Source organism: Eptesicus fuscus, chromosome 4 (assembly GCF_027574615.1).
Source record: "Eptesicus fuscus isolate TK198812 chromosome 4, DD_ASM_mEF_20220401, whole genome shotgun sequence".
In the NCBI taxonomy this organism is placed as follows: Eukaryota; Metazoa; Chordata; class Mammalia; order Chiroptera; family Vespertilionidae; genus Eptesicus; species Eptesicus fuscus.
In genome coordinates this window covers 38888023-38904950 of record NC_072476.1, presented here as the reverse complement: position 1 = coordinate 38904950, position 16928 = coordinate 38888023, and the positions used below count along the sequence as shown (strand labels likewise).

The 16928-nt window shown below is 35.5% G+C and overlaps 1 protein-coding gene across 5 annotated transcripts in view; it reads left to right on the top strand.

The window, feature by feature from the left end:
- The window catches only part of CSNK1G3 (casein kinase 1 gamma 3), an 85138-nt gene that overhangs the window by 44016 nt on the left and 24194 nt on the right, over positions 1 to 16928 (top strand). For 2 of the 5 annotated variants that reach the window (XM_054714958.1, XM_054714955.1), the window contains exons 6-10: positions 7878 to 7963; positions 8087 to 8171; positions 9921 to 10069; positions 11736 to 11831; positions 15387 to 15482. In XM_054714958.1, the coding sequence (XP_054570933.1) occupies positions 7878 to 7963; positions 8087 to 8171; positions 9921 to 10069; positions 11736 to 11831; positions 15387 to 15482 (512 nt within the window). The remainder of the gene's footprint in view (positions 1 to 7877; positions 7964 to 8086; positions 8172 to 9920; positions 10070 to 11735; positions 11832 to 15386; positions 15483 to 16928) is intronic. The other 3 variants (XM_054714954.1, XM_054714957.1, XM_054714956.1) reach the window with 3 other exon arrangements.

Here is a 16928-nt window from a genome sequence, read left to right as displayed (position 1 = left end):
CACCCCACCCTGGGGATCGAGTCCACAACCGGGGCTTGTGCTTCAACCTGGAATTGAACTGTGACCTCCTGGTTTATAGTTTGACGCTCAACCACTGAGCCACACTGGTCAGGCTTAATAAAACATTTTTAAAATTAGTTGTTCTAGAATAAATGAATAACAGATATCCTTGCATTCACTATATCTTTAAAAAATATATAATTTGAAATGTTCAACTTTGATATAGTGAGGGTGATGCATTTGATTATTTCTGTTAAAAGGATATGAGAGAATACTTAATTCTAACTGAATTTAGTTTGTGCAAATATTTTTAATTGAGAATATAGCACTTTGATACAGTTAGCCAGGAAATAACAAATGCCTAATATGTTTAATGCTAAGAGGACATACCTTAACGGTCCTGTTTACTTTTACTATGCACTAGCTATACGACTTTGGTTTCCTTATTTGTAAAAAGAATAAAATAATATCAACCTCACAGGATTTCTTACAGCTTTTATTTTTTTCCTAGTCCAGGACCACACATTATCATTTATTTGTCATATTTCTTTAGTTTTTTTTCATCTGGAGCAGTTCCTCCCCTCTCTTTATGGTTCATGACCTTAATATTTTGGTGAAGTATAGACTGTTTTGTAGAATGCTCTCCATTTGCGTCAGTCTGATATTTCCTCATGATTATATTTTGGTATGCATTCTTAGCACAAATATCATAGAAGTGATATGTTCTCACTGCAAAATGTCAAGAGGTGCATGATGTCACTTGGTTCCAAGTATCTTGATCATTTGTTTAGGGTAGTGTCTGCTAATTTTCTCCACTTAACAGTTTCTTATTTTCCCTTTGTTATTAAAAAGTGTTTTGTAAGTAGATCTTTGAGATTTGGTAAACATGTTGTTCCTCATCACGTTTTTATCCACTAGATTTAGCATCCATTGATGATTTTCTAACTCCATCAATTATGTAGTTAGTTGGTATTCTGATGTAAGCAAAAGCTTTCTCTTCCCCCTTTTATTGACTTCTATCAGTATGGACTCATGTAATCGAACCAGCGAGCTCTTGGTGCTTGGGTCGAAGTTCAACCACTGAGCCACACTGGCTAGGCGAGGTTCTTTTTATAATATATTCTTTCCCATTGAATTATTTTTGTGACTTTTAAAAAACATTCAGTTCTAAGTTGTATTTACAATAGATTATGGTTGGTTTTCATATCAGAGGAAGCCAAACTTAAATTTCTGCTTTTAGATTCTATCTTCATAAGGGAGAATAGACAGGAACATACATTATTCATCATCACTGCTCAAATGTACCTACAGTGTATGACCATAATTTGTACAGGACCTTATAAGTCATCTAATCCAACTTCCAACTCCTAGTTTAGCCCAAGTCTAACTGTTCTCCCCAGACTTACAAGCTGTATACTGCACGTCTCTGCTTCTGCTCATTCAGAACCAAATAGCACTTGGCATCTTCCCTGACAGCTGGCCTGATAGTAGGCTCATGGTATTTTTCTTTGCAGATGTCTGAAAATACCTGAAAAATGTAAATTTGCCCTTCTTTAAGAAAAGTAAGTTTCAAACACCTAAAATTATAAAGCACAAGTTGGGTTTAAGTAGTGCTTGTGGGGAGTGCCTTTCAGTAGCACACTTTCTCAATAGATTTAAAATATGATTGGATAGATATTCAACTTTCAAGATTGTGTCTTTTATTAAAACCCGGCACGCCTATATTTAGTTGTGAGAAATTTCCATTTCATGGTAGTTATTAACAAGCTGTTTTATAACAACCAACAGAGGTTCATCACCATTTTATTGTGAGATAAGAACTCACAACTTCCCTATGGCCCAGTGTTAGTTTTTTTAAAGATGATTTTTTAAATTGATTTTGAGAGAGAGAGAGAGAGAGAGAGAGAGAGAAAGAGAGAGAGAGAGAGAAGTGGAGACAGAGAGGAAGAGAAGAGGGGGAGGGAGAGAGAGAAAGAAAGAGAAACATTGATCTGAGAGCAAAAATATCGGTCCGCTGCCTCCTGCATGCCCCCAACTGGGGATGGAACCTGCATCCCGGACATGTGCTCTGACCGGGAATTGAATAGGCGACCTCTTGATTTATGGGTTGACCAACTGAGCCACATTGGCCAGGCCAGGGTCATAATTTTTGTATGATTACTATTTTATATAGTGATACGTCAGTTGGAGAGTGCTAGGATGTATACCTTTATCTAAGTAAGTTTAGAGAAAATGCATTTAAATAGTATTTTTTTAAGATAAATTTTTTTTTTAGAGCAGTTTTAGATTCACAGAAATTAGGTGGAAGGTACAGAGATTTTTCTTAGACACCATGTCCCCAAACATGCATTAGTTACATTCCCTACCAGAGGGGAACAATTGTTATAATTGATATACTAGTACATACATTGATGCATCATTGTCACCTAGAGTTCATAGTTTACTTTAGGGTTTCTTCTTGGTGTTGTTTATTCTGTGGTTTTGGACAAATTTATAATAACATGTATCACTATTGTAGTATCATACAGAGTAGTTTCATTTCCCTAAGCATCTTCTATGCTCTACCTAATCCTCTCTCTCTCCAACGCCTGGTAACCACTGGTCTTTTTACTGTTTCCATAGTTTTTCCTTTTCCAGATGCCATATAGTTGGAATTACACAGTATGTAGCCTTGTCAGACTGGTATAGTTCACGTAGTAATAAGCATTTAAGACTCCATGTTTTTTCATGGCTCCATAGCTCATTTCTTTTTAGTGCTGAATAATATTCTATTGTCTAGAAGTACTAGAGATTATTTATCCACCTACTGATGGACATCATCATTGCTTCCAAGTTTTGGCAATTAGGACTAACACTGCTATAAACATTCATGTATGTGTTCTTGTGTGGGCATAAGTTTTCAACTCTTTTGGGTAAATACCAAGGATCTTAATGCTGGATTGTATGGTCAGAGTATATTTAGTTTTGGAAGAAACCCTCAAACTGTCTTCGAAAGTGGGTGTACCATTTTGCAATCCCACCAACCATGAATGAGAGCTCCTGTTCCACATTCTTGGCAGCATTAGCTGTTGTCAATGTTGTAGACACCATTCTAAGAGATGGAAATTTGCACTTTTTGATTACATGATCTGAGATTTTCATATACTTATTTGTCAACTGTATATCTTCTTTTTTGAGGTGTCTGTTAAGGTCTTGGCCCAGTCGTAATCAGGTTATTTTCTTATTTTTGAATTTTAAGAGTTCTTTATATATTGTGGATAACAGTCCTTTATGAGATGTGTCTTCTGCAAATATTTTCTCCCAGTCTGTGGCTTATCTTTTCATTCTTTTGATGGTGTCTCTGCAGAGCTGAAGTTACTAATTTTAATGAAGTCTAGCTCATCATTATTTCTTTCATGGAGTATGGAATACTTTCATGGAATACTTATGTTATTATATCTAAAAAATCATTGCCAAAACCAAGGCCATCTTTCTTGTGTTATTTTCTAGGAATTTTATAATTTTGTGTTTAATACTTAGGTATGTGATCCATTTTGGTTAATTTTTTGAAGGGAATGAGGTCAGTGTCAAAATGCACACTTCTGTTCTTTGAAAGAAGCCCAATTTACTAGGAAATCTTTGACTACCCTAAGATCACAAAGATTTTTCTCCTAATTTTTCTTCAAGAAATTCTCTAGTTTTGTGGGTTTTTAAAATTTTTATTTTAGGGAGAGGAAGGGAGAAGGATAGAAAGATAGAAACATCAATGAGGGAGAAAGTATTTGGAAAATTTATATCTGAAAATGACATATCCAGAATATGCAAACAATTCTTACAACTTTAGAATAAGACAATGAATAGAACTTAAAAAATGCGTTAAATATTTTAACAGACACTTAACAAAAAGATGTGTGAATGACCAGTAACACATGAAATGATGTTCAAAAATATTAGTTACTAGTGGAATTCAAATTTAATCACAGTGAGCTCATACTTCATGGCCACCAGCATGGCTAAAATTTAAAAGATTGGCTATACTACTAGTAAATGTTGAACAAGCTCTGGAGCAACTGGAACTTTCCTACATCACTGGTGGAAATATAAAATGGCACAACCCCTTTGGAGAAGAGTGTAGAAGTTCATTATAACATTAAACCTATACTTTCCATATGACACAGTAATCCACTCCTAGATATTTACCCAAGAGAAATGAAAGCATATGTCACACAAAGACTTGTATAAGAATGTTCATAACAGTTTTATTCACAATGGCCTCAAACTGGAAGTTACACAAAGGTCCTTTAATAGATGGTACTTAGGTGTGTGTGTTGTTAAAGTTTATCAAACTGTACCCCTATAATGTATGTATTTTATTATATGTTAAATAATTAAATACTTCAATGAAAGAAGTTTCCTTTTTAGAGCTTATCAAGTCTGACTCTACTTTAGAATTATCTGCTAAACTTTTAAAATGTAAATTATAGCTGGTTTTGTTCAGTGAATAGAGCATCGGCCTGTGGACTGAAGGGTCCCTGGCTCGATTCCGGTCAAGGGCACATGCCTGGCGTGTGGGCTTGATTCGCAGTCGGGGGTGTGCAGGAGGCAGCTGATCAGTGATTCTCTCTCATCATTGATGTTCCTAACTCTCCCTTCCTCTCTGAAATTAATTTAAAAAAATATATGTGAAATGTACATTCTTCTACTCCATGTTGTACCCAAAGAATCAATCTCTGGCATTAGGCCTGCTTACTTAAGGCTTTTAAAAGATTCAGGGGTTGATTCCGATTCTCAGCAAGACTTCAGAATTTTTTGGCATGACTTTTTATTCTTAATACTTCCAGTACCTAATAAAATATAATTTTAGTAATAAAAGGCATTACTGATTTTTTTCATGTTACTCACATCCCACATTCATTAATGGCTTTACAAAGAACTTTAAATCTATTTTACTTATTTTGAAAGTTTGCTGTTTTCAATAGCATATGCTTATCTACATTATAAAAGGCCAGGGGCCATCACGACCTAAATGACCAGATGGTCGACCGGTCACCAGGAAGTGTATGGAGCACCTCTTGGTCCCTCCCCTATGGCCCACAGGCTCCTGTCACAGCAAAGCTGGCAGCTGGCGGGCGGGGGTGGTGGACGAGGCAAGGTGGATGCGGCGAGGTCGTTAGCCTCTGGCTCGGGGCCGGGCCAGAAGCCTAATGACCTAGCTGCTGCTGCAGCAGCTGCAGATCAGGCCTGGAGAGAGAGACAGGCGGCTGCGGATCAGGCCCGGAGATAGGCCTGGAGACACTGACTGGCATAGAAACCGACCAATCAGAACCAAATCTGGGTGAACTGCGAGGAGCCAATGGTTGCCTAGGAGGCGGAGCTTTTGACGTTGACTGGCATAGAAACCAAGCAATCAGAACCTAATCTGGGTGAACTGCGAAGGCAGAACCTAAGGTGGGGGCTGAGGAGGGATTTTAAGGGCAACAGCTGTTGGGTGTAAGGTGTAAGAAAGTGGTTCAATTTTTTCATGACTGGTTTGGCAGTATAGTGCATATGGCTGGCTATCAGTCCAGATATAGGGATTATGTATTTTTGTCTGCCAAGAGCATCTCCTCCTGATGAAAAAGGCCTTTCCCCCCCATTTAAGCAATCCTCTCCTATATAATCTACATATACTACTAAAAAGGTAATATGCTAATTAGACTGGGTAGACTGGCCATCTTCCGGACATCCGACTTCCTTCCGGACAAAGCCATGGTGGTGGGGGCCGAGGCAGAGACTGTTAGGGGCGAGCAGGCAGTTTGGGGCCAGATCAGGCCTGCAGGGGAGGGCAGTTGGGGGCAACCAGGCCGGCAGAGGAGGACCATTGGGGGTGAGATCAGGCCGGCAGGGGAGGGCAGTTGGGGGCGAGATCAGGCCTGCAGGAGAGGGCAGTTGCAGGTGAGATCAGGTCGGCAGGGAAGGGCAGTTGGGGGCGAGATCAGGTCAGCAGGGGAGGGCAGTTGGAGGCGAGATCAGGTCGGCAGGGAAGGGCAGTTGGGGGCGAGATCAGGTCAGCAGGGGAGGGCAGTTGGAGGCGACAAGGCTGGCAGGGGAGGGCAGTTGCGGGCGACCAGGCTGGCAGGGGAGGGGCGTTGTGGGCGAACTGGCCGGCAGGGGAGGGCAGTTGGGGGTGAGATCAGGCCTGCAGGGGAGGGCAATTGGGGGTGAACTGGCCAGCAGGGGAGGGCAGTTGGGGATGAGATCAGGTCTGCAGGGGAGGGCAGTTGGGGGTGATCAGGCAGGCAGGCAGAGGCAGTTGGGGCGATCAGGCAGGCAGGCAGAGAGGTTAGGGGCAATCAGGCAGGCTGGCAGAGGGGTTAGAGGTGATCAGGCAGGCAGGCAGGTGATCGATTAGGAGCCAGCGGTCCCAGATTGCAAGAGGGATGTCCGATGTCCACAGGGATTGGGCCTAAATTTGCAGTCGGACATCCCCCCAAGGGGTCCCCGATTGGAGAGGGTGCAGGCTGGGCTGAGGGGACCTTCCCATGCACGAATTTCGTGCACCAGGCCTCTAGTATTGTTATAATACAAAATAGAAGAAAAATTTTCTATTATACCACATTTTTTAGTATATGAAATGAGAAATTGAAATGTCCTGTCTCGTTCTCCAGTCTCATACCCCTGATTACTAATGATTTGATGCATGTTTTTTTTAGATATTTTCCTGTACTTATAGAAAAGGGACATATATCTGGTAGTATATATTTCCAAATATCCATTTATGTTTTTAAATAGTTTGTGTTGAGTGCTCTGTGGCAGCCATTATACTAGATCTGAGAATAATGAGCCAAATAGACAGACATCTGGCCTCCTGGGACTTGCTATTTGGTGGGAGCATAGATGTTGATTAAAAAATAACACAAACATATATTTTAAAACTGTAGCTCATGTTACAGGAGACAATTATAGAATGTTATGAAATTATATAGCAAAAATTAAAACCTTTTCTGAAGCTTTAATGCTTGTTTGCCTTTTCAAAAAAGCATTTAGTATTGCTTAGATAGTATAATTATTCATTTGTATAGAACATCTTGCACGTGAACATCCTTTTATTATTAAAGTATTATTTTTTCCTTTTATTGTTAGTCAGCATCTTTTATGTTAAGCATTTAACTTCAGTGATAAAAACAATTGAAAAAAATGCACTAAGCAAATATTTGTAAATACCTCCCTTAGTCTGTGATTGTCACTCGGTTGTGTGCTATACAACAGTTTACTACTAAAACAATAATAGCAATTTGAAAATGACAGTTGTTTTTAGCAGTACATTTTTGGAGGGGTTATGCATGTTAGGATGTGTCAAACACAAGTGTTTTTTAAAAAACATATTACAGAGAATACTAATTGTTTTTAAAATCAATGATGTTTGTAGGATGGAAGTTTGTGCTCATAAATTTAGGAAATGTAGGGTTAAATGAAGTTAGACATTTTTGGGATTTAACGTTTAAGGTTAACATTAGGATTAATCTTTTAGGGAAAAACTCTAGGTTTTTCCCCAGAATCTTTCATATGTTACATTCTGAATCTTTAAGACAGAGCTTTAGTACACAGTGACTCTATTTGACCATGGAACCTTCCCCCCTTGCCTTATGTTCCTATGAATAGATATCTCAGGAGAGAAATAAGTCCTTAATAGCATCTCCAGAAATATAGCATATTTTAAAGATGTATGATCATTTTAATGTAAAAAATTATTGTTTAACTAGATAAGACCTTGTCACATATAAGCACTAGATCTGTATTATGTATTTATATACTAAACTTTTAGGGATTAATCGGTATATAACAGAAGAATTAGTTCTCCATTCTTGCATTCTTAACTGGAAGAGGCAAGTGAAATTTATATTCTTCTTCTATTTCAGAACAAAGTAGAAGAGATGACTTAGAAGCTTTAGGTCATATGTTCATGTATTTTCTTAGAGGAAGTCTTCCTTGGCAAGGTTTAAAGGTAAACATTTTTATGTTTCCTTATTGAATTTTAGAAATTGTTAATATATTACGATCCAGTCTTCCAAGTATTTAATTTTAAAATTACCACTGTCTCAAGGGTTTTTTTCTTCCCCTGTTTTAGGCTGACACACTAAAAGAGAGGTATCAGAAAATTGGAGATACAAAACGAGCCACACCAATAGAAGTGTTATGTGAAAATTTTCCAGGTAATGCATGATGCCACATTGATCCATATACTCATACACAGAAGACCAGAACTGTTAATCATTCTTTAAGTCTATAAATACCTTTTTTCATGTTTTAAAAAAATGAGCTCAAAATATTATTTAAAAGATGTCAGCATTTGATGCACAGACCACAGGGTTAGTTTCTATATTTGCTTTGTTAAGATGGTATTAGTAGAAGAAAATCCCATCTTTAGTAATGCAGACCAATACCAGCTGAAGTAATATTTTCTTCGATAAAATACTTTTAAGAAGTTAAAATATTTGGAAGGGGGTTTGGAGGGAAGGAGGGAGAGAGATCAACCAAAGGACTTGTATGCATGCATATAAGCATAACCCATAACCCATGGACACAGTCATTAGGGGCGGTGAGGGCATGTGCGGGGGTTGAGGGGAGAGGGGAGGACGAGTGGGGAGAGGTCAGTGGGGGAAAAGGGATTCATATGTAATACTTTAAACAATAAAGAATTAAAAAATATTTGCTAAGAAATACCAACTATAAAGTTTCAGTGTATAATGTTAGTAATTTGAGTCTCATTGTCCAACTCAGCGTAGTTATATGATGTATGATTTAGTCGTTTTCAAAGTACAGTAAAACCTTACTACCCTTATTACCTTTAGGCTAATTTTATATTAAGGAGCTTTATGAAAATAGTTTAGCTTTCATGTAGATTTATGGCAACTCAAACCAACAGAAACTTAAGAATTCTAAATCAATTAAGAAATAAGAATAAAAAATAAATAAGAATAATGTGTTGCTAATATATTAAAATATCTGCTGAGATAGGTGCAATAACATTGAGAAAACAGAGAGCCAAACTTGAAGATAGAAGGCTGAATTCAATCTCTCATTGATAGCCACAACTTTGCCTGTACAATGCTGACGTTATTACTCTAATAATATCAGCAGTATAATCTCTGGTAGCTCTTTCCCAAGTTTGCTATATTATTCATTGTCAGCAAACTTTAATTATATGTTTTTCTTTTTTAATCTAAAACTAGAGGGTTAAAAAAAATATTCGTTGCTAGTACTAGCAGTTTAGGTGTAGGCAGATTGAGTGCAAGTTAAGAAGCCTATATAAATTTCTGCAAGAAAAATGGTGGTGCCAAAGTAAATTAACCAGATAATTAGCTAGAAAGTGGAATAGTGAGCTTCACCATGTGATCAAGGTCACTAGGTGCCACTTTCACTGCCCATTGAGTTTTGCGTGATCCTGTTCTTATTGGCTACCAGGAATGAATTGAATCAGAAAAGCAGCTAGGTGCAACCTACTATCTCTTACTACAGTGATTTTTTTGTGCTTCCATGGTGAAACATGGTTTTGCTTACCATTTTGACTATTGATTTTTATGTCTTTTTCATTCTGGAGAGTATGACCTTTTAAAAATGTACATATCTCTAATACATTAGAATTTTAATGGAATGCATGATTGTTAATTATATGACTGGAAATTAAAAGAAGAATTAAACAGCTTCTGTGTTATATTTCTGAGGATTAATTTGCTAGGTCAGTTGGTTCCAATACTGCTTATAACCAAGGTTAGAAATTTCCTCCCTTTAAAAAAAAATGTCATTGTAATTAAATTTATAAAATTTTAAATTGCAATATAGAATTTTATTTTTTCTACTGTATGCTTTTCATACTGTATGCTTTTTACACACTTAAATAATTTTGTTATTAATGAATATGTAGATAAGTATATTCAAAATAATTTTTATTTCCTTTCTAGAAGAAATGGCAACATATCTTCGTTATGTAAGAAGGCTAGATTTTTTTGAAAAACCAGACTATGACTACCTAAGAAAGCTTTTTACTGACTTGTTTGATCGAAAAGGATATCTGTTTGATTATGAATATGACTGGATGGGTAAACAGTTGGTGAGTACTCTCTGCTATATAATAAAACTAGTGGCCCGGTGCACGAAATTTGTGCATGGTGGTGGGGGTGGGGTTGTCCCTCAACCTGGCCTTCAACCTCTCCAATCTGGGACCCCTCAGGGGATGTCCAACTGGCAGTTGGACATTCCTCTTGCAATCTGGGACCGCTGGCTCCTAACTGCTCACCTGCCTACCTGCCTGATCGCCCCTAACCACTCTGCCTGCCAGCCTTCTCACCCCCAACTGCTCCCCCCTCCCCGCCTGCTCGCCCCCAACTCCCCCCCCTGCCAGTCTACTCGCCTCCAACTGCCCCCCCCCCCAAGCTGGCCTGTTTGCCCCCAACTGCCCCCCCCCCCCTGGCTTGATCGCCCTTAACTGTTTCTGCCTCAGCCCTGCCACAATGGCTTTGTCCGGAAGGTCTCCTGGTCTAATTAGCATATTACCCTTTTATTAGTATAGATATTTTATTGTGTTCTGCCCTCCATCCCCCCTCCCCCTCAGTATAGATCCTTCAACTGAAAAGAGTTGAAAACAAATACTTTTGAAAAAGGGTTCATTTTATTTCCTTTTTAGGGACAGTTTAGGTAACACAATACTAATATATTATCCTTTGAATTTTATAAATACCCTACATTTGGACTCTGCTTTTTAGAGTGATTTTTCAAACTTTTCATCCCTGATTTAATTCTTGGTGTCAAATATACTTTTTTTTTGGTCTAATATTCTAGTGAGTACTTTAAATGATCAGCTAGTTTTGTTTTCTGTTTACTTTAGCCATCTGTTAAAATATTTGTAATTTAAAAACATTTTAATTATTCTAGCAGTTCTGTTATCTCTTGGAATAGATTGATACTTGGAGTAAGTTTTTAAAACTGTACCTAAGTTTTTATAACTTAAAAAAAATATTCTTTATTATAACTGTAGAATTGGTGCTTAGCATTTAAAGAGACACATCATTATATTCTTTCTTTGAAGAGGTGATTTCTGAAACATCAAATATGTATTCTCGCTAATCTTTTTTTAATAAGTAAGAATGTTTTACAAAATTTTCTTTATTTGTGGCTCACTGTTAACAAGTTTTTATCCATATTTGGAACCACTAACCTTTCAAGTTCAAGTATTTTTGAACAGTTCACTTACTAAGTGTTCAATGTATATTTTTCTTAAATGCTAAGTGATTTGAATATACATGTTATTTATGGTGAAAATTCAAAGAAACTTTGATTAAAGAATTTATATTTTGAATTGTACTTGAAAATTAAAATTTTTTAAGCCTCTTTTGAGTGACAATATACAATCTTAATAGTTTATTTAAAAAGTTGTTCCCTTAATAAAAATTTATTCTGTTTATACATTAGCTTTGAAAATGAGAAACATGAACAGATATACTTTCATATTTTTGATATGAAAAAGTAATTTAAAAGAATGATAGCATTAGATCTTTTGTTGTTATATTAGTAAAAATAAATGCTTGATAAAGCATTTAAATATTCTGAAAACAGTTTAAAGAGTAGCTGTGTTGTCTTTGTTAGCTTTAATATATTTTGAGAATGATATCTTTTTTTTAAGGCCATACTTTCTTTCTTGAGTCTTTTAAACAGCTAAATGATATTAAGTAAAACTTCTGAAATAGGTTGTATTGATGCTAATTGCTATTGTGTTGCAGCCTACTCCAGTGGGGGCAGTTCAGCAAGATCCTGCTCTATCATCAAACAGAGAAGCACATCAACACAGAGATAAGATGCAACAATCCAAAAACCAGGTTTGCTGTCCCTTTAGATAAGAAATGTCTCAGTTTGCCTCTGTATTACCTTCTGACAGTTTATAAGTGCATTTGGTGTTTTATCATGTCCAGGTGACTGCTTTATATGTGTGTGTGTATTTACATGTGTGAGTGAGTGTATATATACACAGGTATATACATATTGAAAGAATTAAATGCATGTTTTTTCTTCAACAGATAAAATATTATATACACATGCACTAAGAATTGAAAATACATATTTCTCCTATTTACTATTAATTTAATTATAAATTTATAATTTAGTGGTATAAATTGGTATAATTTTGAGCAGCATTTGACATTATATTAGAAGTATTTGGATATCTTATTGGAATGAATTGTAATAGCAGTTGATCCTTCTATCTATAGTCTAGCTTAATAAATTATTTACTGAGTTTCTAGTATTTGAAAGTTACTATTTTACATGTTGCAGAAATGCAGATGTAAGTAAACAATATAACCTATAAGAAATATTTTGTAATGAGTGGCTAAGATTTCACTCAGTCTCTGTAATCATTCATACCTGGATATGGTTTAACCCTGGGCAAATTACTTAATCTCTCAAAGCCTCAGTTCTGTCATCGATAAAAGAGAAATAATGCATGTTAATTCCTAGCATATAGTTAGCCTTCAGTAAATCTCAACTCTCATGGTTGGTGTTATTGTTATCATGATTAGTACAATAAATTCACAAATAACTACATCACAAAGCAGAATAAGTTCCATCGCATGAAGTATATTAATGAAGTGCCATGGAAGATCATTAGGAACTATACAGGAACTATGTAGGAACTATAAAGATTTTAGGAGAATGGTTTTTGAGATGAGCTTGAAGAATGGATGACATTTTCAAAGGCAGATAAAGGAATAAAAACATTTTAGAGAGAGTGAACAGTATAAAATATGAAGCAGAAGTTTACAGATGTAGACTTTGAAGAACAGCAAGCAGTTCAGTTTGCTAGGAGCAGAGAGTAGGTCCAGATAATGCATAGAAGATGGATTTCCTTAGTTAAGGTGATTGAGAGCTGTTGAAATTTTTGAGCAATGTTTTCACTTTCTCATTTTTTATAAAGAAGTTTTATTGGAGCCATCTTTAGCGTAAGAAATTTTGTTATCACTCTGAGTTAAAAAGTGTCTTTAGTGTTTTTGATTTTAACCGTTTTTAGAGAAGAATAATGGTTTATCCTTTACATCTTTCATCCCATCAAACAAGAGATGAAAAATCAAAGGAAAAAACACAACTTGTTAAAAATCATCACAAAATAAAGTGCTACTTTTTGGGGATATTTAACAGTATTCTTTAAAGTACAGCCAATTTAAAAAGTTTAGTTTTAGAATTTTGCCTTAGAAAAATTGGGACAATAAAGGGTCTTGCATATGAATTAATTCAAAATATAAATTACAACTGTTGATAGCTTAAGTGCTCTGATAGATGCTGTGTATAGAAAGAAATGGCTCAGAAGTCAAGATTCAGAGTTTGTATTTAATAAGTCAGAGTTAATTTCTCAAATGTACTTTGGAAGAAAATTAATAACTCATATTCTCTGAACATTTCCACTTGAGCTGTTAGGTATTGTAGTAAGTGAAGCTCTTCTTTTGTTGTTGAATTAAACTTTGAATATTTTAGGGGTTAACTTTCTACATGTTTCAGACATGTCTTACTAGCTAAATTGTTAGCTCACTGAGGGTGGGAACCATATGTTATTCATATTGTCATTGTTCAACTAAATGTAGAGAGTCAGTGTTTTTTTTTCCCCTGGTAATCCTTTAATGTAGCTTACATATTGAACTTGAAACCTGGATATGCAGACTGTCATCATAATAGAAAAAGTTGTATATCTAGAAAAAAAATTCTTAAATATCTGTGAAGCAGTAAACAGTTTAAGTTGTATGAGAAACTCATAGTTCACAATCCGAAAAGAAGAAAAATTAATTCTTTAAATGGCTAAAACCTTTGCTATGTCCCAAGGTAAACAATTTGTAACCTAGAGTCAATGCTTGAAGTTTAGTGGATCCTGATATTTTATAGAAAGTGTTGGGTACATGTAAATGTTTATTCTACTATCTTCTTAAAGAGGTCAGTGACCCCCAAATGTTGCCTTTTGTCCCTAGGCAACATTTAGATATTTGTCTCAACTTTAACATCATTTTCATTCTCCCATCCTGTTCAGATTTTATCTCATCTAATTTATTTAATTAAACTACACATCTGCTAAATTCTGGTGATGAGTTTGGAGGGTTTAATGAAAAGACATTATAAAATTATCATCATTATTTTATGATTACATACTTCATACCACAAAGTATGTAATTTTGAATTGTGCAATTTAATTTAGGGAACTTAGTGCCTGAACTTTTATTCATTGTGTCTACTTGAATTTTAATATCTCTTCTCCTCCCAAAGGGTTTCTCTCACCACTGATATTCTTAGGCTCCCTATGTGCTTGGCCCTGTATGGCAAGATTTTCTTGACTTTGAAAAAGAAAGTAAAGAGCACCAAAAGCTTTAGAACATGATGTAATTGTGTTAAGGAGCTAGGTAGTCTTATTGGAGAAGCAGTAGACTCTGAGTTTGAATCTTTGCTGTACTCCTTGCTACCTCTGTGATTTAGGGAAGTGTTTAACATCTCAACGTCTTCATCAGTAAAATGAGGATAATACTATTTATCTCAAAATGAGATAACATAGATAAAGCACCTCATGCAGAACCAACATGTCATAGAAACTTAAAATATTGTATTTATTTCTCCCCCTTCTTTTTATTAGTGCTGTCCACATTTTCCTGAAACATAGAATTGAACCCTTCTAATTCTGCTAGTAGTTTATTAGTCTGGAAGTTATTGCCATGCAAATTTGCCAAAGTCATCTAAAAGCATCAAGAATTATCAGCCTATTTCAGGGAAATGGGTTCCTTAATTTGAACCAGATAAAAAGAGATTAAGGAAGCATATCTAGAATTGTTACTTTTAAAAATTGTCATATTCTCATCGTATTTTATATAGCACTTTTAACTTTTCAAAGAACTCTGTTTTCTCATATTCACAATCAGAAACAGGAGAGAAAAGTTTTCTAGAATATTAGGAACAACTATTTAAGTACTATTTTTTTCTGACCTTGCTAGAAGTTGTTCCTCATCAGAAAACGAATGAGAACCCCTACTATAGAAAATATACTGAATGGTTTTTTAGTTCGCTCATGCTTGATTCCATGTGCTTTCTTGGGCACATCATTTTTACCTCCCTGTTCTTTGTTAATTTCATTTATAAAGTTAGAGGGTAGAGTCTGTGACATCTAAAGTCTTTTCACTTCTAAAATTCTATGATTGTATTTTATTTTTATGGTTGATCATGACATAATTATAGCAATTTAATTAAAATCTCTCCACATGCAGTATCATTGCATCTGTGACTCAGAATAGTAAGGGTATTTTAAAATTTCCTTTTATACGTTTGTTTTCAATATTATAAGGATGAGATGTTTAACATATTGGGTTTTTCTTCTTCCATCCATGCCACATGCATTAAATAAATGGCAGTCGGCAGACCACAGGGCAGCTTGGGACTCCCAGCAGGCAAATCCCCACCATTTGAGAGCTCACCTTGCAGCAGACAGACATGGTGGCTCGGTACAGGTATTTTCTGATTTTTGCATGAGTGATTATTTCCCAAATTTATACCACTAACCCTTTTTTGGAACTCGTGGCATGATTTCATATCCTAATGAAAAACTTGTTGCTGAACTCTCCATAATTCTGTTCCTTTGTATTTAACCAAAAAGCAAAATTAACATGGTCTAGGAAGACCAACAGAGATACTGAGATTTTGCCTTTGTCCATTTTTTGTAAGTACATACTACAGGTTAGAAAAAACAAACTGCATTACTTGAAATATGTGCTAAACTTGAGTTTTCAACAATAAGTTCAGTCTTTTTAAGTAGCTTTAGGTAATAGAACATTTTTTATCTTTTTCCTTTTATTGACATGTCTCCTTCAAAGTCTAGTCAGTTAAGTAGATATCTAATTTTTTCATCCTAAATATTCAGAATGTACTTTCTGATTAATTAGTCAAATAAACTTACCCCTAATTTTTTTTTATAATGGTATATTTTGTTTGTACTTGTAGAAAATATCAGATGGAGAAAATAATTTCAAGGACAAGTATTTATTAAATATTCTCCTCAATTTTCTGGATATTTACGAACATTTAAAGCAGTCTCATTTTTTTGATGTGTTTTCTTTCCCTTTTCTATACACTTAGAGATAGCTACAATGTTCTGTCCTCTCATGCCCTCTAAGTTTTAGACTTTTATGTGTATTATAGAAATGGGGAAAGATTACTGAGTCTCTTAGTTCTTTTAAAATGTTGGCTTAAGGTAATCTAAATGCTGTTTTCAAGTAATTGAGATCATAAATGTTATTTCAATCTATTTTAATATAGAACCTTTTAAAATTTTTTGAATTTTTTCCTCTACATATTTCCATTTGAAATACACACACACACACACACATGCACACACACACACATACACGCACATCCATCCTACTGAATCTATGCGATGGATTTTATTTTTTCTTGATTTGAATTTTAAAATTTAGTTCTTGATTAAATCGTATAAGTTCTCATGTTTTTCTCACCATTAAATTTTAGAGGTAATTTATATTATATAACCAGTAATTTTATAGGAGTTTGTAGTCTATGGAACTTTTAGTTACATGTAATAGAAGTATTTGAGTAGTTCTTTTTTTTAAAGTATATTTTATTGATTTTTTACAGAGAGGAAGGGAGAGAGATAGAGAGTTAGAAACATCGATGAGAGAGAAACATCTATCAGCTGCCTTCTGCACACCCCCCACTGCAGATGTGCCCACAACCAAGGTACATGCCCTTGACCGGAATCGAACCTGGGACCCTTGTGTCTGCAGACCGACGCTCTATCCACTGAGCCAAACCGGTTAGGGTAGTAGTTCTATAAAACTTTAGAAAGAGGGACTCAGAGGCAAGGATGCCTGAATGGTAAAATTTTTAATGATCTCAATTCATATAATTGGAAAAGTTAATTGAACAAATTATATTTAATT